Source organism: Lolium perenne, chromosome 4 (assembly GCF_019359855.2).
Source record: "Lolium perenne isolate Kyuss_39 chromosome 4, Kyuss_2.0, whole genome shotgun sequence".
Taxonomy (NCBI): Eukaryota; Viridiplantae; Streptophyta; class Magnoliopsida; order Poales; family Poaceae; genus Lolium; species Lolium perenne.
The window spans coordinates 364,403,459-364,421,283 of record NC_067247.2 but is presented as its reverse complement, the minus strand read 5'-3'; the positions used below and the strand labels follow the sequence as shown (position 1 = coordinate 364,421,283).

The 17,825-nt window shown below is 45.4% G+C and overlaps 1 protein-coding gene and 1 long non-coding RNA gene across 2 annotated transcripts; one reads left to right on the top strand and one right to left on the bottom strand.

Moving 5' to 3' along the window:
- The first annotated feature begins 1,328 nt into the window (after window positions 1-1,328).
- On the top strand, window positions 1,329-6,280 carry LOC127296724 (uncharacterized). The gene is made up of 3 exons (XR_007848684.2): window positions 1,329-4,852; window positions 5,687-5,857; window positions 6,011-6,280. It is a non-coding gene; the product is annotated as an uncharacterized lncRNA (long non-coding RNA).
- Window positions 6,281-7,089: 809 nt separating this feature from the next.
- LOC127349156 (inorganic phosphate transporter 1-2-like) lies at window positions 7,090-13,342 on the bottom strand. The gene is made up of 2 exons (XM_051374939.2): window positions 13,326-13,342; window positions 7,090-8,668 (listed from the first exon to the last, which is right to left on the bottom strand). The coding sequence occupies exon 2, from the start codon at window positions 8,659-8,661 to the stop codon at window positions 7,090-7,092; it is 1,572 nt and encodes a 523-aa protein (XP_051230899.1). The 5' UTR covers window positions 8,662-8,668; window positions 13,326-13,342.
- Window positions 13,343-17,825: the final 4,483 nt, after the last annotated feature.

Here is a 17,825-nt window from a genome sequence, read left to right as displayed (position 1 = left end):
TGAACAAATTACAGTTGGGCAATTGACAAATAAAGAGGGCATGACCATGCACATACATATTATGATGAGTATAGTGAGATTTAATTGGGCATTACGACAAAGTACATAGACCGCTATCCAGCATGCATCTATGCCTAAAAAGTCCACCTTCAGGTTATCATCCGAACCCCCTCCAGTATTAAGTTGCTAACAACAGACAATTGCATTAAGTATTGCGCGTAATGTAATTAGTGACTACATCCTCGAACATAGCACCAATGTTTTATCCCTAGTGGCAACAGCACATCCATAATCTTAGAGATTTCTGTCACTTCCCCAGATTCACGGAGACATGAACCCACTATCGAGCATAAATACTCCCTCTTGGAGTTACAAGCATCTACTTGGCCAGAGCATCTACTAGTAACGGAGAGCATGCAAGATCATAAACAACACATAGATATAAATTGATAATCAACATAACAAGTATTCTCTATTCATCGGATCCCAACAAACACAACATATCGAATTACAGATAGATGATCTTGATCATGTTCGGCAGCTCACAAGACCCGACAATTAAGCACAATGGGGAGAAGACAACCATCTAGCTACTGCTATGGACCCATAGTCCAGGGGTAGACTACTCACTCATCACTCCGGAGGTGACCATGGCGGCGTAGAGTCCTCCGGGAGATGATTCCCCTCTCCGGCAGGGTGCCGGAGGCGATCTCCTGAATCCCCCGAGATGGGATTGGCGGCGGCGGCGTCTCTGGAAGGTTTTCCGTATCGTGGCTCTCGGTACTGGGGGTTTCGCGACGGAGGCTTTAAGTAGGCAGAAGGGCAGGTCAGGGGGCCACACGAGGGGCCCACACTATAGGTCGGCGCGGCCAAGACCTGCGTCGCCCTATAGTCTGGCCACCTCGTGGCCCCACTTCGTCTCCTCTTCGGTCTTCTGGAAGCTTCGTGGCAAAATAGGACCCTGGGCGTTGATTTCGTCCAATTCCGAGAATATTTCCTTACTAGGATTTCTGAAACCAAAAACAGCAGAAAACAGCAACTGGCACTTCGGCATCTTGTTAATAGGTTAGTTCCAGAAAATGCACGAATATGACATAAAGTGTGCATAAAACATGTAGATATTATCAATAATGTGGCATGGAACATAAGAAATTATCGATACGTCGGAGACGTATCACAGGGTTGTCGGAGACGAAGATCCACGTCGGAGGTGTCTGCATCGAGTACCCCAGGTAATTGTCTATGCACAAATCCCCCAATAACGTGCGATTCGTAATGTGGAAATGCAATGCATGCATTTTTTTTTTCTGAGGATGTGGGGATTCATCTCCCGGTTCCAGCCCCCACTCTATTTTTCTCCTCTACCTCTTGCTGCCGATTTCTCTGAACAAATTAGTAATCAATGGTATATGGATCTCATGACGCCCATCTTGTGGTGAATTAATCTCGTGGTTGAACCTTTTGATAGTATAGTGGTCAGTGGTGAACGTCCATCTAGCATCGCAAGTCCACCCCTCATCATGTCATTTTGCTATGCAGATGCAAGAAAGGGTTGGGGTGCTGCCTATGGGAGTGATTATGTGCGAGCTAAATCTGGTCTTGTGTAATGCAAGACTATGATGGAGAGGGACCTCCTGTGAGAGGCACATGACGATGCAGATGTCTTGCATCTGTGCCCAACAACTGTTTATGTTTAAACCTGAATAAAAACTGCTTTGTGTAGTGTTACGGCTGAGGATTTAATTTGCTTTCCCTTGCCCAAATCTTGCATGAACTTTGTTACCTAACATGTTATCACATGCTTTTCTTAATGCAGGCAATAATTGCTATTGGTTGCCTATTAGATGCTTCCGTTGATGCATTATAGAACTGAATTGGTAGCATTGGTTGCCTATTAGATGCTTTTTTGTAGATATTTATTTTATTTATTGTGAGAGCCGAGAACATTTGTGTCAAAGTTTTCTGAGTCTCCACGCCACTGTCTCCTTCCACTGGAACTTAGGCGCTCCTCCCGCCGCCGTGTATTTAGAGGTAAAGGAACAAGCACTCAGATGTGATGTTACTGTAATGTGAATTCTAACAAGTATTCTCTTTTCTGAATTTTTTCTGATAATTCAGTGCCTCTTTTATCTGTATAATTTCGTTTTCTGACAAACTGGATTGCACTTCATGTGCAGAATTTGGGTTAATGTGCTGGAACACGGACATACCTTTTCGCAGATCCCTATGTTTTTGTAGAGTTATAGGTACCATAGGCAATTCATTTTCACGACGATGCTTGGCTGATATATGCATAGCAAAGGGAAATAGGAGCACGGTTTATTGGCACAGTTCATTAGTGTTGCATAATTCAGGGATTTTAGCAAGTTAGGTGGTCAATTTTAAGTTGTTTTTTTTACTAAATGGTTAAATTGATACTGATTTTCATTAACTTGATTGTTCATCGTGCTTAAGCTGGTTATAAAAAATAAATAAGTTTTTTTTCCTTTTTATGGTTCAACATGCTTATGTTGCATACTGTTTTTACTGAGTTGTTTGTTCAACATGGTTAAGTTGTGTACTACATATAGATAAGCTTGACTTCACATCATGATTTTTTTGGATTGATTTTAACATCTAATTTAGTTTAGATATTTAGCAACATCCTTTTCAGTTGCATACTGATTTGAACGAGTTGTTTTTCCAACTTTGCTTGAATTTGAGTTCAACTAAATGTGCCGCAGTAAAATGATTTAATTAAGTTTCCTTTTTTATCATCATCTTTTTTTAGTTTACCACTGAATTGAATTAAGCTTGCTTCTATCAGCATAGTTAAGTTGTGCCATCTTCTAACTAAGTTTGTTTAGATACCATGCTACTAGAAAATAGTAACATACTGGATTTACCAAGTTCCAAGTGCTAAAAAGTGCTTGAATGCTATTTGTCCAACTAACCACTCGGTTATGGACCGTCCATGCATCCTGGACGAGGCGATCGCACGCCGCGTCCCGACCGACGTCCCGACAGAAACCATCTGGCTCCGACCAAAGTCAACAAATCCCACCTGTGTACGGGTCGTAACACCCCCTTCTCTCTCCCCAGAGCCATCCCCATTTCTCTGTCCCGCGGTAATTTCGTCGGCGGAGAGGGGGTGGGTGCGAGGGAGCAGGCGTTGAGCTCGTTGGAGAAGCGTTAGTCATTCTGTAGCTATATAGTAATTCTTACTATTATTGTGTTCATCTGTGTTGAGTGAGAAATATAAAGTTAAATGTGATTGGTTTATACGACAATAAAAGTTGCAATAGCTACCAGATTGTTGTCCCTTTTTCACTGCCCCTTTTTGTAAGAATGCGAGCTTGAGGCTTTGATGATATTTGCTCTTTTTGTGTGGGGGGAATTGTTTTGCTTTGATTCACTGTCGCTTTTCCCAATTAAGTTGCCTTTTTTACCCTAGTTAAGTTGCTTTTCAGCTTAAAACTAAGTTGATAGCTAGATTCTCCTAAGTTCTTATCATGTTTCATTAATTTGACTGGACATATAGATTAAGCCAAGTTGATTATCATGTTTCTTAGGTTGATTAACCACTTCAGATTAAGTTGCTTTACACTTTTCTCCGAAGTTGCGTACCCTGTTTCATTAAGTTGATCAATGACTTTAGCTTATGTTGCTTTACACTAAGTCCTAAATCGATTATCTCATTTCATTAAGTTGATTAACGACTTTAGCTTAATTTGTTTTCTAGATTATCTTATTTACTATCACTTTTAATTAAATTGATTAGCCTCTTTAGCTTAAGTTTCTCCCCACTTTTAAACTAAGTTGCTTATCCCATTTAGTTAGGTTGATTCACTTTATCTTAACCTTCTTCCCACTTTACCCTATGTTGCTTCTCTCATTTAATTAAGTTACTTTGTCACTTTATTTTAAGTTTATTCCGACATTATCCTAAGTTGCATATCCTGTTTCATTAAGTTGATTATCCATTTCGGCTTAAGTTGCTTTTAAACTTTTACCTAAGTTGCTTATCCCTTTGAATTAAGTTGATTGGCTACTTTAGCATAAATTTATTCCCACTTTATCATAATTAAGTTGATTAGTTACTTTACCATAAGTTGCTTTTCCAATTTACCCTAAGATGCTTATCGCTTGCTTGCTATTGCTGTGTTCGTTTCGATTAGGCAGACATATCACAAACTGCTTACCCATGTACTTAGGAAGTTGTTTTTTAATTTCCCATTATCTCAATGTGATGTTTTGGTCACACCCTTTGGATGTGCCTTTATTTGTTTTGTAACATGGTATTTTTTTAGTTTCACGTGTGCAATGTCCATCGAGGGCGAGGTGTTTTTTTTACTTCCATCATCTTCTATATTAATTAAGTTGCTTTTGAAAAAATGCATAAGTTACTTTTGTTGTCTCACTAAGCTGGTTCTATCATCCAAACTAAGTTGATTACAGTCGATGATTTAGCCTGTTAGCATGCCTCACTTTCTCTATAATCTCCCTAAGTTACTTTTTGTCAACATTCTTTAAGTTTTTGAGTTACACCAAAATGCCCCTAAGTAGCATACCAATTTAATTAAGTTGCTTCTTGTCATCCTTCTAAGTTGCTTTCTGAGACTAAAGAAGTTGTTTTACATAACCTAACTAAGTTTCTTTCCACCATGCATTTAATTTTTGGTTAAACAACCAATAGTGTTCCTTAGCTTAATAATGATTTTAATTAGGAACTTATTTTTCTAGCACACAAACTTGAAATCTGATAACACAGAAAATAACAAAAGAGGCGAACAAGCGTTCTCGCTTCCGTTTACCAGAAGTTGATGCAGCAGCAGGGAATCGTCGAGGGCCTCGTCCGGAAACTTACCAGCAGGTACGTGTTTAAGGAAGAGAGACACTTACATAAAACTCCTAACTATTGCGTGATGGAAAACTGTAGCCATTGAATTCATGAATCAAGAGTATGAAATATAGAGCGGATCAGCTCCGTATATTGCTCTCCACTACCTAATAGTTCTGAGTGTAATAGACAAACTGGGCAAGTTACAAATACTTATATGGGTTAGTTTTAGTTCTTCTGATTCCTTTTTGAACTATATGGATAAGTTGTCTAGCGTTTTAATTAAATTGTTTTATCACTATGCTAAAACTGTGTACTGAAATAAATTAAGTTGATTCCTCGAGCATGCTGAAGTTGTTGGGTATCAGTACAATTTATCTAGGTGCTTATTTGAAGTAACATGCATAAGTTGTTTAGCGATTTAAGTTATTTTATTACTATGCTTAAGTTGAATATGCTGAAATGATTTTTTATTCCTAGAGCATGCTTAAGTTTTTGGGTATCGGTATCTAGGTGTTCCTTTTAAGCAACATGCATAAGTTACATACTGGATTGATTCGTTGCTTTGTCAACATGCTTAAGTTGAGCATTGAAATTAATCATGTGGATTCCTCCAACATTCTTAAGTCTCAGGGTATTGGCGCAATCTTTGTATGTGTTTCTTTTGAGCAACATGCATAAGTTGTTCAATGGTTTAGTTAGTTTCCTTGTCAACATGCTCAAGTTGAAATGAAATATTAATTAAGTTATTTTGTCCGGTATGCTTAAGTTGTGGGGTTATCTACAATCTATCTTAATTTTCATTTTCGAGCAGCATGCATAAGTTGTCCACTGGTCTAATTAAGTTGCCTTGTCAACTTGCTTAAGGTGCTTATTTGTGATATTGCTAAGTTGCACCGGGAAGCTATGGATCCTGGGCAGTGTAGGTAGTACCATCTCCAGCGCCATAGTGGAGGAGGCCATGGCGCCTAGCTTGAGGAGGTGGCGGCGCCCACAATTCCTATCGCGAGCGCAAGCCTGCCGTGGCTGCTGGCCGACGTAACTTGATTATCCATTTTAATTAACTTACTCACTTTTCCCTTGTTAAGTTAATTTCTGATAATGTTTAACTTATCTAAACATTGATGCTAAGTTGCTTTTTAGGTAATATTAAAGTTGCCTTAAGATTGATGCTAAGTTGTTTTCATGCAGGAGAAGATCGTGTGTTGTTTTGTGATCTACTCGCACTTTTCAGTTAAATCTAGATTCCGTGGAGTTTTGGAAGAGAAAGAAGACATGGAGTAGTCCGTCTTGCAGAAAGGAAGAAATTCTAGAGTAACTTGTCTTGCAGAAGAGCCGGAGTAGTTTGTCACAACATTGATGTCTGCTGTTTTTTACCTTACGTGTAACATCCCCTTTTCTTATTTGGATGCTATACAAACATTGTTTTTACCTTACGTGTATTTTCTTGTCTTTATCTTACATGTATTTTCTTGGTTGGATGCTGAATCAGTCAAACTAGCACCCGGATGCTGGGATGGACAAACCAGCACCCGGATGCTGGGATGAACAAACCAGCACCGGATGCTGGCTAGCCGTGTCCTTGTGTTTTCCCCAAGTTTCTTTACCTGAAAATCTCTTGTAAATAGTCATACCATCCAGGAATAAGTGTATTTCTAGCTTGTTTCTTAAATCTAACTTTTTAAGACTTGGTTTTGTCTAGAGTCAAACTTAAAAAATTGACCAACTTTATTGGAAAAGGCAACATCATTTATGACACTAAATTAGTATCACTGGATCCGTCTTAAAATAGAATTCCATAATATACCAATTTGACATCATATATATTTCTAGTCCTTTCTGTAAAATTGGTGGCATCTTAAAAAGTTTGACTTGTAACAATATCTAGAAATACACATTTATTATTCATGGGTGGAGTGATTACATTTTTTTAAACATTATATTGATTTTTTTGTTGGAGTGCAATACCTTTCAGGTCAAGGATAGTAGATTTTGACATTCATGCAATAGGCCACTAATGTTTGCACGAAGTCACAAATGAGCGACTTTATAAGCAATTCTTGGTGAAGAAAATAAACAAGTACCCCGTATAGCACCCCATAGCAAAAATGCAACGCCGGGTAGTAGGGAAAATCTCACCGTAAACAATTACACACGGACATCAAAGCAATACCATAAATTCAGTGATTGGTAGCACTGAAAAAAAGAAAGAGCACTGCCAACAGAAAGCAACCACACCAAGCAGCAGCCATGCATGTAGAACACCAAGCCTAAGCTTCGGTTCCATTATCGCCGACGTTTTCCTTGGAGATCTCCTCGAGTGACCTGCCCTTGGACTCTGGAACCAACAGCGAGAAGAGCAAGCCCAGGAAGTTGGTGCCGGCTAGCAGGAAGAGTGCGTTGCGCATGCCGATACCGGCGGAGTACCCTTTGTCGGGCTTCTTCTGGTCCTGTGATGCGTACAAGAAGCCGAATGCACCGATGATCGCCCCGGCCTTACCGGCAGCGGCAGAGACACCATGGCACGTGGAGCGGAGCCTCGCCGGAAAGATCTCGGCGGGCACGATGAAGGTTGTGCTGTTGGGCCCGAAGTTGGCGAAGAAGAAGGTGAGGCCGTACAGAACGACGAAACCAGTGTGGTGCCCCGGCTTCACGAGGTAGTCGTACGGCACGGCGATGGCGAGCATGAAGATGGTCATCATGGCAAAACCCATGAGCTGGATCCAGAACCTGCCAATGATGTCGATGAAGGCGACGGTGAACCAGTATCCCGGTACGGTGCCGCAAAGGGCGATGAGCGCCTGTGCACGGGCGATGCGGTATAGCTCCTCCAGGGCGCTCATTGTCCTTGCCGGTGGGATCCAACCGACCTTGGTGAAGATGTCCTTCTGGAACAGGTTCTGACTGTAGAAGGCGACATCCAGTAGGAACCAGGTGCTAGTGGTGGCTAGCAGGTGTAGTCCGTGGCGGCTCATGAACTGCCGCGAGAAGAGGCCCCAGGTGTCCCCGGAGGCCACCTGAAGCTGGACCTTCTCTTCCTCCTCGGTGATGTCCTTGTTGAGCACCCTGGACATGTCTGCGGTTGCCTGCTTCGTGTTGCGGGTGATGAGCGCCGTGTACCGTGCGGTCTCTGGCATCTTCATGCGCCAGTAGTAGGTCAGCGCGGCAGGGATGGTGCCAAACATGACGATAATGCGCCAAACGTAATCGGCCTCCGGCCCAATGGATGACGCTGCGTCGATGTAGAATGGTGGCGCTGGGAACGCATTCCGGAACGCGGATGAGACAACGATGGTGACGATGGTACCGAACAGGATGCCGAAGCCCTGCATGGCAAAGACGGCAGCGATGAAGGTTCCACGTGTCTTCTTGTTGGCGTACTCAGACATGATAGTCGCCGATAAGGGGTAGTCGCCGCCGACGCCAAAGCCAAGCCAGAAGCGAAAGAAACAAAGCGTGCCTATGACGCCTTTGGCCTCGTGGCCGAACGAGAGCCCTGACGCGATGGAGCAGAGGACCATGAGGATGAGCGTGAAACCATAGACGCTCTTGCGGCCGAGCTTGTCACCGAGCCAGCCGAAGAAGAGCTGGCCGGCGAGCGTGCCGCAGAGGGCCACGCCGTTCACGGCGGCCGACACGTTTGCCGGGAGGTGACCCGGCTCGTTGCTGCCAGCTTCGGTGTAGTAGATGCGCCCCAGCAGCCTAGTGACCAGGGAGATGCAGAAGAGGTCGTAGGCGTCGGTGAAGAAGCCCATGCCGGCGATCACCACGGCCGTGAAATGGTACCATTGCGTTTTCGCCTGGTCAAGCGCTTTCAACACGTTGAGTTGTTCACCCGCCATGACCGACAGATCGACGAGCACTCAACTAAGCTTCTCAGCTCTCCTTCTACTTCTCTTGTTGTGCTTTGTTCCGTACTGCTGGTACGTATATATAGGCCTACGGGGTTGACGTACAGATATGCCATTCTGCTAGTTGCAACTTTGTAAGTAGTATACAAATGCCATATATGTATTGATATATTATTAGAAGGATTTTTGAATGCCAGTAGTTTTTTATCGGGTTTGACTTTCATGTTTCAATAAAGAATTGTGAGAAGGTTACAATATGAAGCCGCAGTAAGGTTATGCTGGGAATATACCTGAAAGGAGCCTATTGTATGGATAAAAGCAAGCTTTAACAGAAGAGGTAGCTCGAGATGAGTTGTGCCTAATGTTATCAGTAGTAGAACTAGAATGGGATGTCTGACCTTAGGTGGGATTACTCTTTTTTGTTCTCTCCTCCGTATTTACTTACAACATCTCCAATCGCCCCTCGTATAGGCCCCAAAAATGTGAAAATGGGGTCGCCAATAGAAAATTACACCCTGAGCCGCCGCCATAATTTTGTTTTGGCGGCGGCGCGGCCCCAGACCGAACCCAATCCGTAGGGGGAGGGGGAGGGGGTGGACGAAACAATATCGCGGGCCAGCCATGTCGCCGAGACTCACAAAAATCCCTTCCAATCTAGCCCTCCCACCGTCGCGACGAACTCCCGCGATCCAGAGAGGAACCGCACCCACCCCTCTACCGCGCCGAACATACTTTTCCACTTCCCGTCCCCACCCCACACCCACCTTGCACGCGAGGTGTTCGACGATTTGCCAAGACGATGGACTCAGACGACGAGGGGTGATGGCTACTTTGATGGACAAGGAAGTCGATGTCCCCATTGCAATGAGGGACGTCGTCGGTGACGAGGAGCAATTGTCGATCCTCGACGCCCTCCTAGCCATGATTGCCGAGGAGGATAAGACGAGGCTTGGTGGTTCCGTGTCAGGGCGTCGCAAGAGCAAGCCGAGGCAGAGGATGGAAGGCTATTGCAAGATCTATGCCAACTACTTCGCCGATGATCCCTTGCACACAGCGATGTCATTGTTCGCCCCCATTTCATAATGACTAGGAAGCTTTTTCTGAAGATTGTCGAGAATCTCAGAGAGATCGACTACTTCAAGCTAAAGAGAGGCACCATCAGTTTGCTTGGTTTCTTCACTATTCAGAAGTGCATATATAGTCGTCCTCCGGATGCTTGCATATGGTATGCCTGGAGATACACAGGACAACTACATGCGCATGGCCAAATCCATTGCCATTGATTTCTGATGGGTAATTATCGGAGTGTTGGGTAATTGGCTCATGGCCTGCGCCAATTCCCCCCCCCCCCCCCCCCCCCCGCCTCTCGCCGGTGAGTGGAGGCGATCTCGGGCTTCACCCGCGACACGAGGTCGCTCGGGGCTGCAGCCTTGGTTACGACGGTGGAGGTGACCCACTTCTTCGCTGGAGAGGGTCGGCCTGCTGTTGGTGGTGGCGGATCTATCGATCTATCACCGCGTTCCGGTGACAAGATGGAGATGCTTGGAAGCCGGCGACGGAGTCGCCGGTGGAGGGTTGGAGTGGCCAGCCCGGGATGGTCGCCGACGTGGGGGTCCGACCTGTATAAAGGCGGCGGTCCTAGGGTCTCTCTTGCGTGAAGAGGAAGACCTACCGGAGGCCTGGACTCGTGATCTAGTCGGAGTGTTGAGTTCCGGAAGGCTCCGCCGGCGAATGTAACAGTGCTTTTTGCCTGGAGTTTGCTGGATCGGTGGTATTCGGTCGTGCGCACCCATGCTTTTATTCCGACCGATTGGTTCTGGAGGGAGCGGCGCGAAGCTCTTTTTCTGTGTTGACATCAAGTGACTATGGATCCATGATGAAAGTCGGAAGAAGAGAAGTTCATGAAGACCGGAGGGGAGGACTAGCTAAGGGAGGTTCAAGTCTCCGCGCTGTTGAGGGACTTGCTTGGTGTTCCGGGCTTCACAGCAGCGGTATGAAAGTGGGGGCGACAACTCAGGTGAAGTTCATAGTCCTACCTTTCAGGGTGAAAACCCAAGGTATGGCCTTAACTGGTTGTGCCTGGCAATGACCTTGTTGGAGGCATTGTTTTGAGAGCGGGGACTATCTTCAGGGTGAAAACCTAACATCGTTGATCGGGCGACGATGGTGTTAGCGCACTCTTCCCTTCTTGGAGGCATCATTTTTGGAGAGTCTGTATTTCAGGTGTTGTCTTGGTGGTGGATGTATTGCTGTTGTTAGGCTCGAGATACTGTAGCGGGACTTTTGTTTCTTAGTTTTCTTTTCCTTTTTTTGGTTGTGTGCATCCGTAGTGCCATTAGGGTGGTGCGTTGTTGCAGAGGCTGGGTGTAATAGGTATCGTTTTGATATTAATATATTTCCTTTGTCGAAAAAAATTATCGGAGTGTTTGGAAAGAACTACTTGTGAACACCCACTACAGAAGACACATCTCCGATCTTGGCACATAATGCAGAGAGATGATTTTCTGAAATGCTTGGAAGTATTTACTGTATGCACTGAGCATGGAAGAATTGTCCATTTGCACACCAGGGTATTTATAAAGGTCACAAAGGATCATGGATTGTGGTGCTTGAGGTAGTGGAAGATAACGATATCTAGATTTGTCATGCTTTCTTTGGTATTGGTATGGTAGGATTGCACAATGACGTCAATATGTTGTAGTGTTCGAATGTGTTTCAAAATCTTGTTGAAGGCAATGCTCTATAGTTTGAGATCAGTGACCATCAGTATGACAAGTGGTACTATCTGGCCAATGGCATATATCCAAGATGATCAATATTTATGAAGACAATCTCAAACCATATGCGTAGAGGAAATATAGCTTGGTTTGCTCAGCAGCAAAGAGGCTTGCGGAAAGGATGTGGAGTTGTTATTTGGTGTCATGCAAAATCGATTTGCCATTTTCTAGTACCCGCTCTTACCTAGTCGAAAGATCCGATGTAAAAGGTCATAACTGCTTCTGTGATATTGAACAACATAATTATTGAGAGCGAGCGGGAATTTTCAGTATTCTATACTGAACCATATGAACGGATGGGTCCTTTTGAAGATGTTGATCCAGATGTGCCGCTAGCCTTTGCTGCTTTTCTCGCTAGACATCAAGAAGTTCGAGACACAAAATACTCACCACCAGTTGCAAGATGATCGGGTGGAGAATTTGTGGATCTGCAAAGCTGCTGCCTAGTTTATTCATCTATTTGCTAGTTTGAGCCAAACTATTTATTTATTTACTATGTTGAACTTATTTATCTATTTACGGTGGTAAACAAATTTATTTGTTAAACTTGTAATAAATTCTTATAGCTAATTTTTTGTTTCAAATTATAGCAAACAAAACGGCTGGATGCCGTATAGGGAGAACGGCTAGGCGCCGACTACTCCCCATAATCACTACTGCGTCGGTGCCCCCGTTCGAGCCAAAAAAAAAAACAGTGACACCGGACGATGCATAGGGGGGAGACGGAGATGTTCTTACTGTACATGGTATGAAATATAAGGCAAAGGCTACTTCAAAAAAAAAATAAGGCAAAGGCTCTGCCGATCTATAGAGACATAGAAAAGAAGCAAATATGACTATACCATGTAATGCACATACATCCATTGGAAGAGCCCTGCTTCAGTGCTCCTCCCTAACTAAAGTTGACGGTTATATTTGGGTTCTTTTTCCTATGTTGGCTCCGCTGAAATCTATATCTAGCCTATATATAGTTGTATGTATTGATATGGAATTATACGTTGCGTTCGGAAAAAAAAAGTCACGTGACGATCACATCGGCCTAACTACCATCCCCACGCCGTGGATGTCATACATACAGGATTGGCTCCTACAAGATAACACAGACCCATAAGTATATGTCCGATTTGGTGAAGTTACGATCGTGCCCCCGCTGTATGTCAAGATCAACGTCCAGACGAGCCCAGAATTTTCCAAGAAAGGAGCACCGAAACAGAAGTGGCATTGAAATTGCTCATACATGGTCATTTGCTAAATCCAATTTAGAGCAGAATCGAATGCTCCTGGAAAGGCGCGGAGTCAGGAGCATACACGGCTAAGTGCACTTATAAGATGTTGTGCCAAGGAAGTGTGCGTTGGAGTATGAGCACACTGGTATGGGGCTCTTTTGCACCCATGAAGTGCAAGATTTTCATATGGCTGGCCTTGAAATACCGCCTGTGGACTTCTGACAGGAGAGCGAGGCACGGGCTGCAGGAGCTTCCGGATGCATGTTACACATGCCTTCAGGATGAGGATAACGTTGATCATATTTTCACCTGTTGCCCTTATGCGAGACAGGTCTGGTGCAGGGTACTGCTAAGCGCAGAGCTGAGGATCACCGACCCTGGAGCCTCAGGCAATCTACAGAGATGGTGGACGGAGGCCCGCAAGCGAGTGAGAGGATTGATAGGAAGCGCTTCGATTCCCTGGTCATCAGCACGACATGGACGCTTTGAAAGCAGCAAAACGCTAGAGCTTTTGGCAATGAGAGGGAGCAGAAGACGGTGGACCAGATGGCAGTCCAGATCAGAGATGATTTCCTTCTTTGGGAGAGCGCCAAGAGAGGAGGGAGGATAGACATAGCGAGAGAGTAGGCCTAGGAGGAGGGCGGGTGGCGTGTGTGTGGGTTCGCAGCGCCATGGTGATGTTCTTGTATTTTTGCACTCTTTTCTCTTCTATAAAGATAAGGCACGTTTTGCGCGTGCTCTCGAAAAAAAAAAGAATGCAAGCACCTGTCAAGTAGACAATTAGTACAATACATATGTCAATCCGGACATTTTCCAGCTAGTTGCATGGACAAAATACCCCATGTACGGCAGGTACGGCCATACATTGTCGAGTGGTCAAATGTCTTGCGTTAAGAGCATCTCCACCGGCGGCCCCGATAGCAGCCCCGATAGCGATTTGGAGGCCGGCGTCATTTTTGGGCTCGCACCGGCGCGTCCCAAACGGCGCCGGCCATTTTTCGAGCCCAATAGAATAGCCGGCACCCCGTACCGGCTCCTTCGCCAAGGGCGCGAATCGGGCGCGCCGGCGCATCGCGGAACGATGGTTTTCGCGGGTGGGGACGCCTTGTCAGCGAGAGGACGCGACGGTTCGCACCGGCCGCGACGCGGGAAGGTTGGTCGCCGGCGTTTAATGGCCTCCCGCGCGGAAACCGAGGCGGCCACGTGAGCAGCGACTGGCCACGCGACGTCCAGTCGGCGTAAATGTGGGTAGTGGCGACCGCTATATAGTTCGTATGTCATCCACCACCGCCACTCCATTCTCTCCTCTCCACCACCGCCGCTCCATTCTCTCCTCTCCATACCAAAATGCCTCCCTGTCTGAAGACCGCGTACTCCATGCTTGGCCTCAACGGCCGCGCGCTGCCTCCGCCACCACCGCAGCCGGAGCCCGAGCCGGAGCCGCAGGCCGACGCCGACAACAGCACCGACGAGGACGCAGACCCACAGTTCGCGGCGTGGAACGAGGTCTACGTCGCAGCGGCGGAAGAAGAGGCAGCGGAGGAGGCAGCGCAGTCGGGGCAGCCACCGCAGGTCTCCGCCCACCCGGATCAAGCGGCGATCCTCGCGTCGCTGAAGGCGCAATGGTACAAGCGGTTGATGGAGGAGGAGGACGAGTTCATCAACAACGTGAACCTCCAGCACGGCCTCGAGATCTCGTGCCAGCGAGCGGCCACGGAGGAGGCGGGACGCCGACTCATGGCGGCGGAGCGACAGAGGCGCGCAGAACTCTACGCCCATCGGCACTACGAGGCCTTCACCCGCCAGGTGGCTCGGAGCGCCGAGATCGCCGCTTCTCGGGAAAGGATGGAAGCGTGGGGACAGCGCCGCCGGCAAGCCCCTGCGACTCCGGCCGCCATGCTGCACCGCCAGATGCGCGAAGCAAGGGAGGAGAAGCGGGCACGGTCGCAGGCGCCAATGGCGAAGAACGATGACGAGGCAGGGCCGTCGAGCGGCCCAACCGACGGCGGCCAGTAGATAGGATTAAGTTTTAATTTATGTTTAAATTCGAGCTACCTTTGTATGAACTTCCTATGAATTTCTATGAATTTCAGTTTTTAAATTTCATTGTAAAATTCTAAATCTATCGGAGCCGCCGTTTTGGGGGCGTCGGTGTGGGAGCTGAAAGTGCATGGAGCCCCCATGTGTGGTTTTGGTAATTAATGACAATCCCTATGGACTAATCTTTTCATTGAATTATATTTGTAGGTGTTGTCCATAGGCAATACTTGAACCATTTGTTGGCTTCAAGGTTGCAATAAGAATAAATTGATGAAGGATATCAAGTGTCAAGTATGTCTTGAAGATGAAGATGAAGTGAGCCCTCAAGTTACTTCAAGACATCAACATAATGAAGTGAAAGTTCAAGATGAGCCATCTCGAAGAGATCCTTTGCTTGACTCTTGCCATCCATATGGTGATCATGGATATGTGAAGAAGCGCCGAAGAAGAAGCTCTCCCATGGTGGATTATGGGGGAGCAATCCACAAGACTTCGTCAAGCAAGCACAATCAAGAAAGGCCTTCCATCTTGTTGCCGTCAAGACCATCATCATCAAGCTCAAGTGGAATGCGCAAGGTTAAGGTTTGCTCTTGATAGGGTTTCTTTCTCACCGGTCTCATGGTGTAGTTGGAGACCGGTTTATAGTTTAGTTGCCATACTATCAAGAGGGCTCTCGAGTGAGTAACTCGATCGTATCGTTCGGAGAGAGCTCAAACCTTTGCATCCTGGCATCATCTTTCTTGATTGTTATTTGTATCTTATCCATGTGATGTTTTAGAGCTTGTGCTTATTCTCATGACAAGCTCTAGTTCATCGAAAACGGATTTCGCATAGATCACTTGTTGCGTTTTCGAGTTTGGTTCATCATCATATTTCTTGGTTGTTATTTGGATCTTATCCATGTGATGTTTTAGAGCTTGTGCTTACTTCCATAGCAAGCTCTAGTTCATCGAAAACGGATTCCGCATGAATCACTTGTTGCGTTTTCGATATTGGAGTTTTTCTCGGTTTCTCATATTGAGAGATTTCACTCTTAAATACATAGAAAACCTACCCAACTTGTTCTTAACCTTTTCACTCTTTGTGGGGTAGCTCTTGTCATCCTCTTTACAACAAAATTGGTTTCACCTAAATCCAAGTCTCCTACCTCAAGTTGTTGCATTTTCCATATTGCATTTTCCATATTCATTTGTTTCTATCCTCCCTTATTGGACTATGATGGTTTTCTGCATGATCTTTTAGATCTTGTTCCTAGCTTTAAAACAAGCCCAAGATCATCAAAATCGGAGTCCGGATGCAAAAGTTCTTAAGGTTTTCGTATCGGATGTTTGGGTAAAAACAAGGGGCCAGAAGTGCCGCCGGGAGCACTCCGGCACTGCCGCCGGGAGCACTCCGGCAGTGCCGGCCTGTCACGATTTTGGCCCCAATGGGAAGATTTCTCTGCCCCTATTTAAGGGGTTCTTCTTCCCCAAAGTTCCCCAACGGTTAGAGCTCGTTTTGCCTCCATTGTTGACCTTCTTTGAGTTTGCTATCTCCCTCTCCCTCCCATTAATCTTGCATCTATTTGAGAGAAAGACAGAGGAGATCTAGATCTACATCTTCACCAATCAAATCCCTCTCTTTGTGAGGGGAATCCACTAGATCTAGATCTTGGAGAAATTTGGTGTTCCTCCTCTTTGTTCTTCCTCTCTTATTCCCCCAATAGCTTTTGTAGCTTTGTTGGAATTTGAGAGAGAAAGACTTGAGCATCTTTGTGGTGTTCTTGCCATTGCATTTGGTGCATCGGTTTGTGTTCTCCACGGTGATTCGTGGAGGTGAAAGCAAGAAGGTTGTTACTCTTGGGTTCTTGGAACCCTAGACGGATTCTAGGCCTTTGTGGCATCTTAGTGGTGTTCTTGGGGACTCCAATTAAGTTGTGGAGAATCTTCAAGGGCAAGGCCTTTGTGGCATCTTAGTGGTGTTCTTGGGGACTCCAATTAAGTTGTGGAGAATCTTCAAGGGCAAGGCCTTTGTGGCAATTTATTGGGAGCCTCCAATTAAGTTGTGGAGATAGCCCCAAGCTTTGTGCGGGTTCGGTGACCTTCCTAAGGTCCCATAGTGGATCGAGGACATCCCTTTTGGTGGGAATTCTCGAGGAGAATACGATGGCCCTCGTGCATTTGGAGTGACTTGTCCTCCACACCGCTCCAACGGAGAGTAGCACTTGCAAGAGTGTGAACTTCGGGATACATCGTTGTCTTCGCGTCACTTCGGTTATTTCTATACCCGAGCTCTTTACTTATGCACTTTACTTTGTGATAGCCATCGTGCTTGAAGTTATATATCTTGCTATCACATAGTTGCTTGTATTGCTTAGCATAAGTTGTTGGTGCACATAGGTGAACCATAGTATATAGGCTTTGGGCTTGACAAAGTAAACGCTAGTTTTATTCCGCATTTGTTAAGCCCATCTCGTAAAAGTTTTAAACCGCCTATTCACCCCCCTCTAGGCGACATCCGTGTCCTTTCAATTGGTATCAGAGCAAGGTCTCTCATTCTTAGGCTTCACCGCCTTGAGAGTAAAGATGTCGGTTAGGGGATTAGCGCACAATAACTAGTTTATATTTGATGGCACAAATTATGATCTATGGAAAATTTATGTGCTTAAAATCTTACGGGGTATGTCCCCGGACATGGAGCGATTTCTTGGCATGGGTTTTTCTTCTCCTAAGGATCCTCAAAATTTATCTCTTGAGGAGGAGAAAAACTCTTGCCTCGATGCTCTTGGTTCTCATGTGTTTTCCATTGTTGTGAGCAATGTAGTTACTTCGTCAATCATGCCTTTTGGGAGCTCTCATGAATTATGGACAAAGCTTCAAGACAAATATGATGTGTCCAATATTATTAAGGATGATTGTATTGCTTCTACTTCCGGCCCTGATGAGTTCTCATCTTCATCCACTTCACCAAAGTGTGTCAAGACACAAGGTAATGATATGGTGAGTGGTGATGAAAATTGCAATGTTGATATTGAGCTTTCTATTGATGATTCTTCATCTCTATCTCATTGCAATGTTTCATCTACGGACTCAAACACATCTAGCACTAGAAATGATTTACATGCTTGTGTTGA

Excerpts from the sequence above, each read along its gene's own strand:
- LOC127349156 (XM_051374939.2), bottom strand. The coding sequence starts at position 8,661 with ATGGCGGGTGAACAACTCAACGTGTTGAAAGCGCTTGACCAGGCGAAA.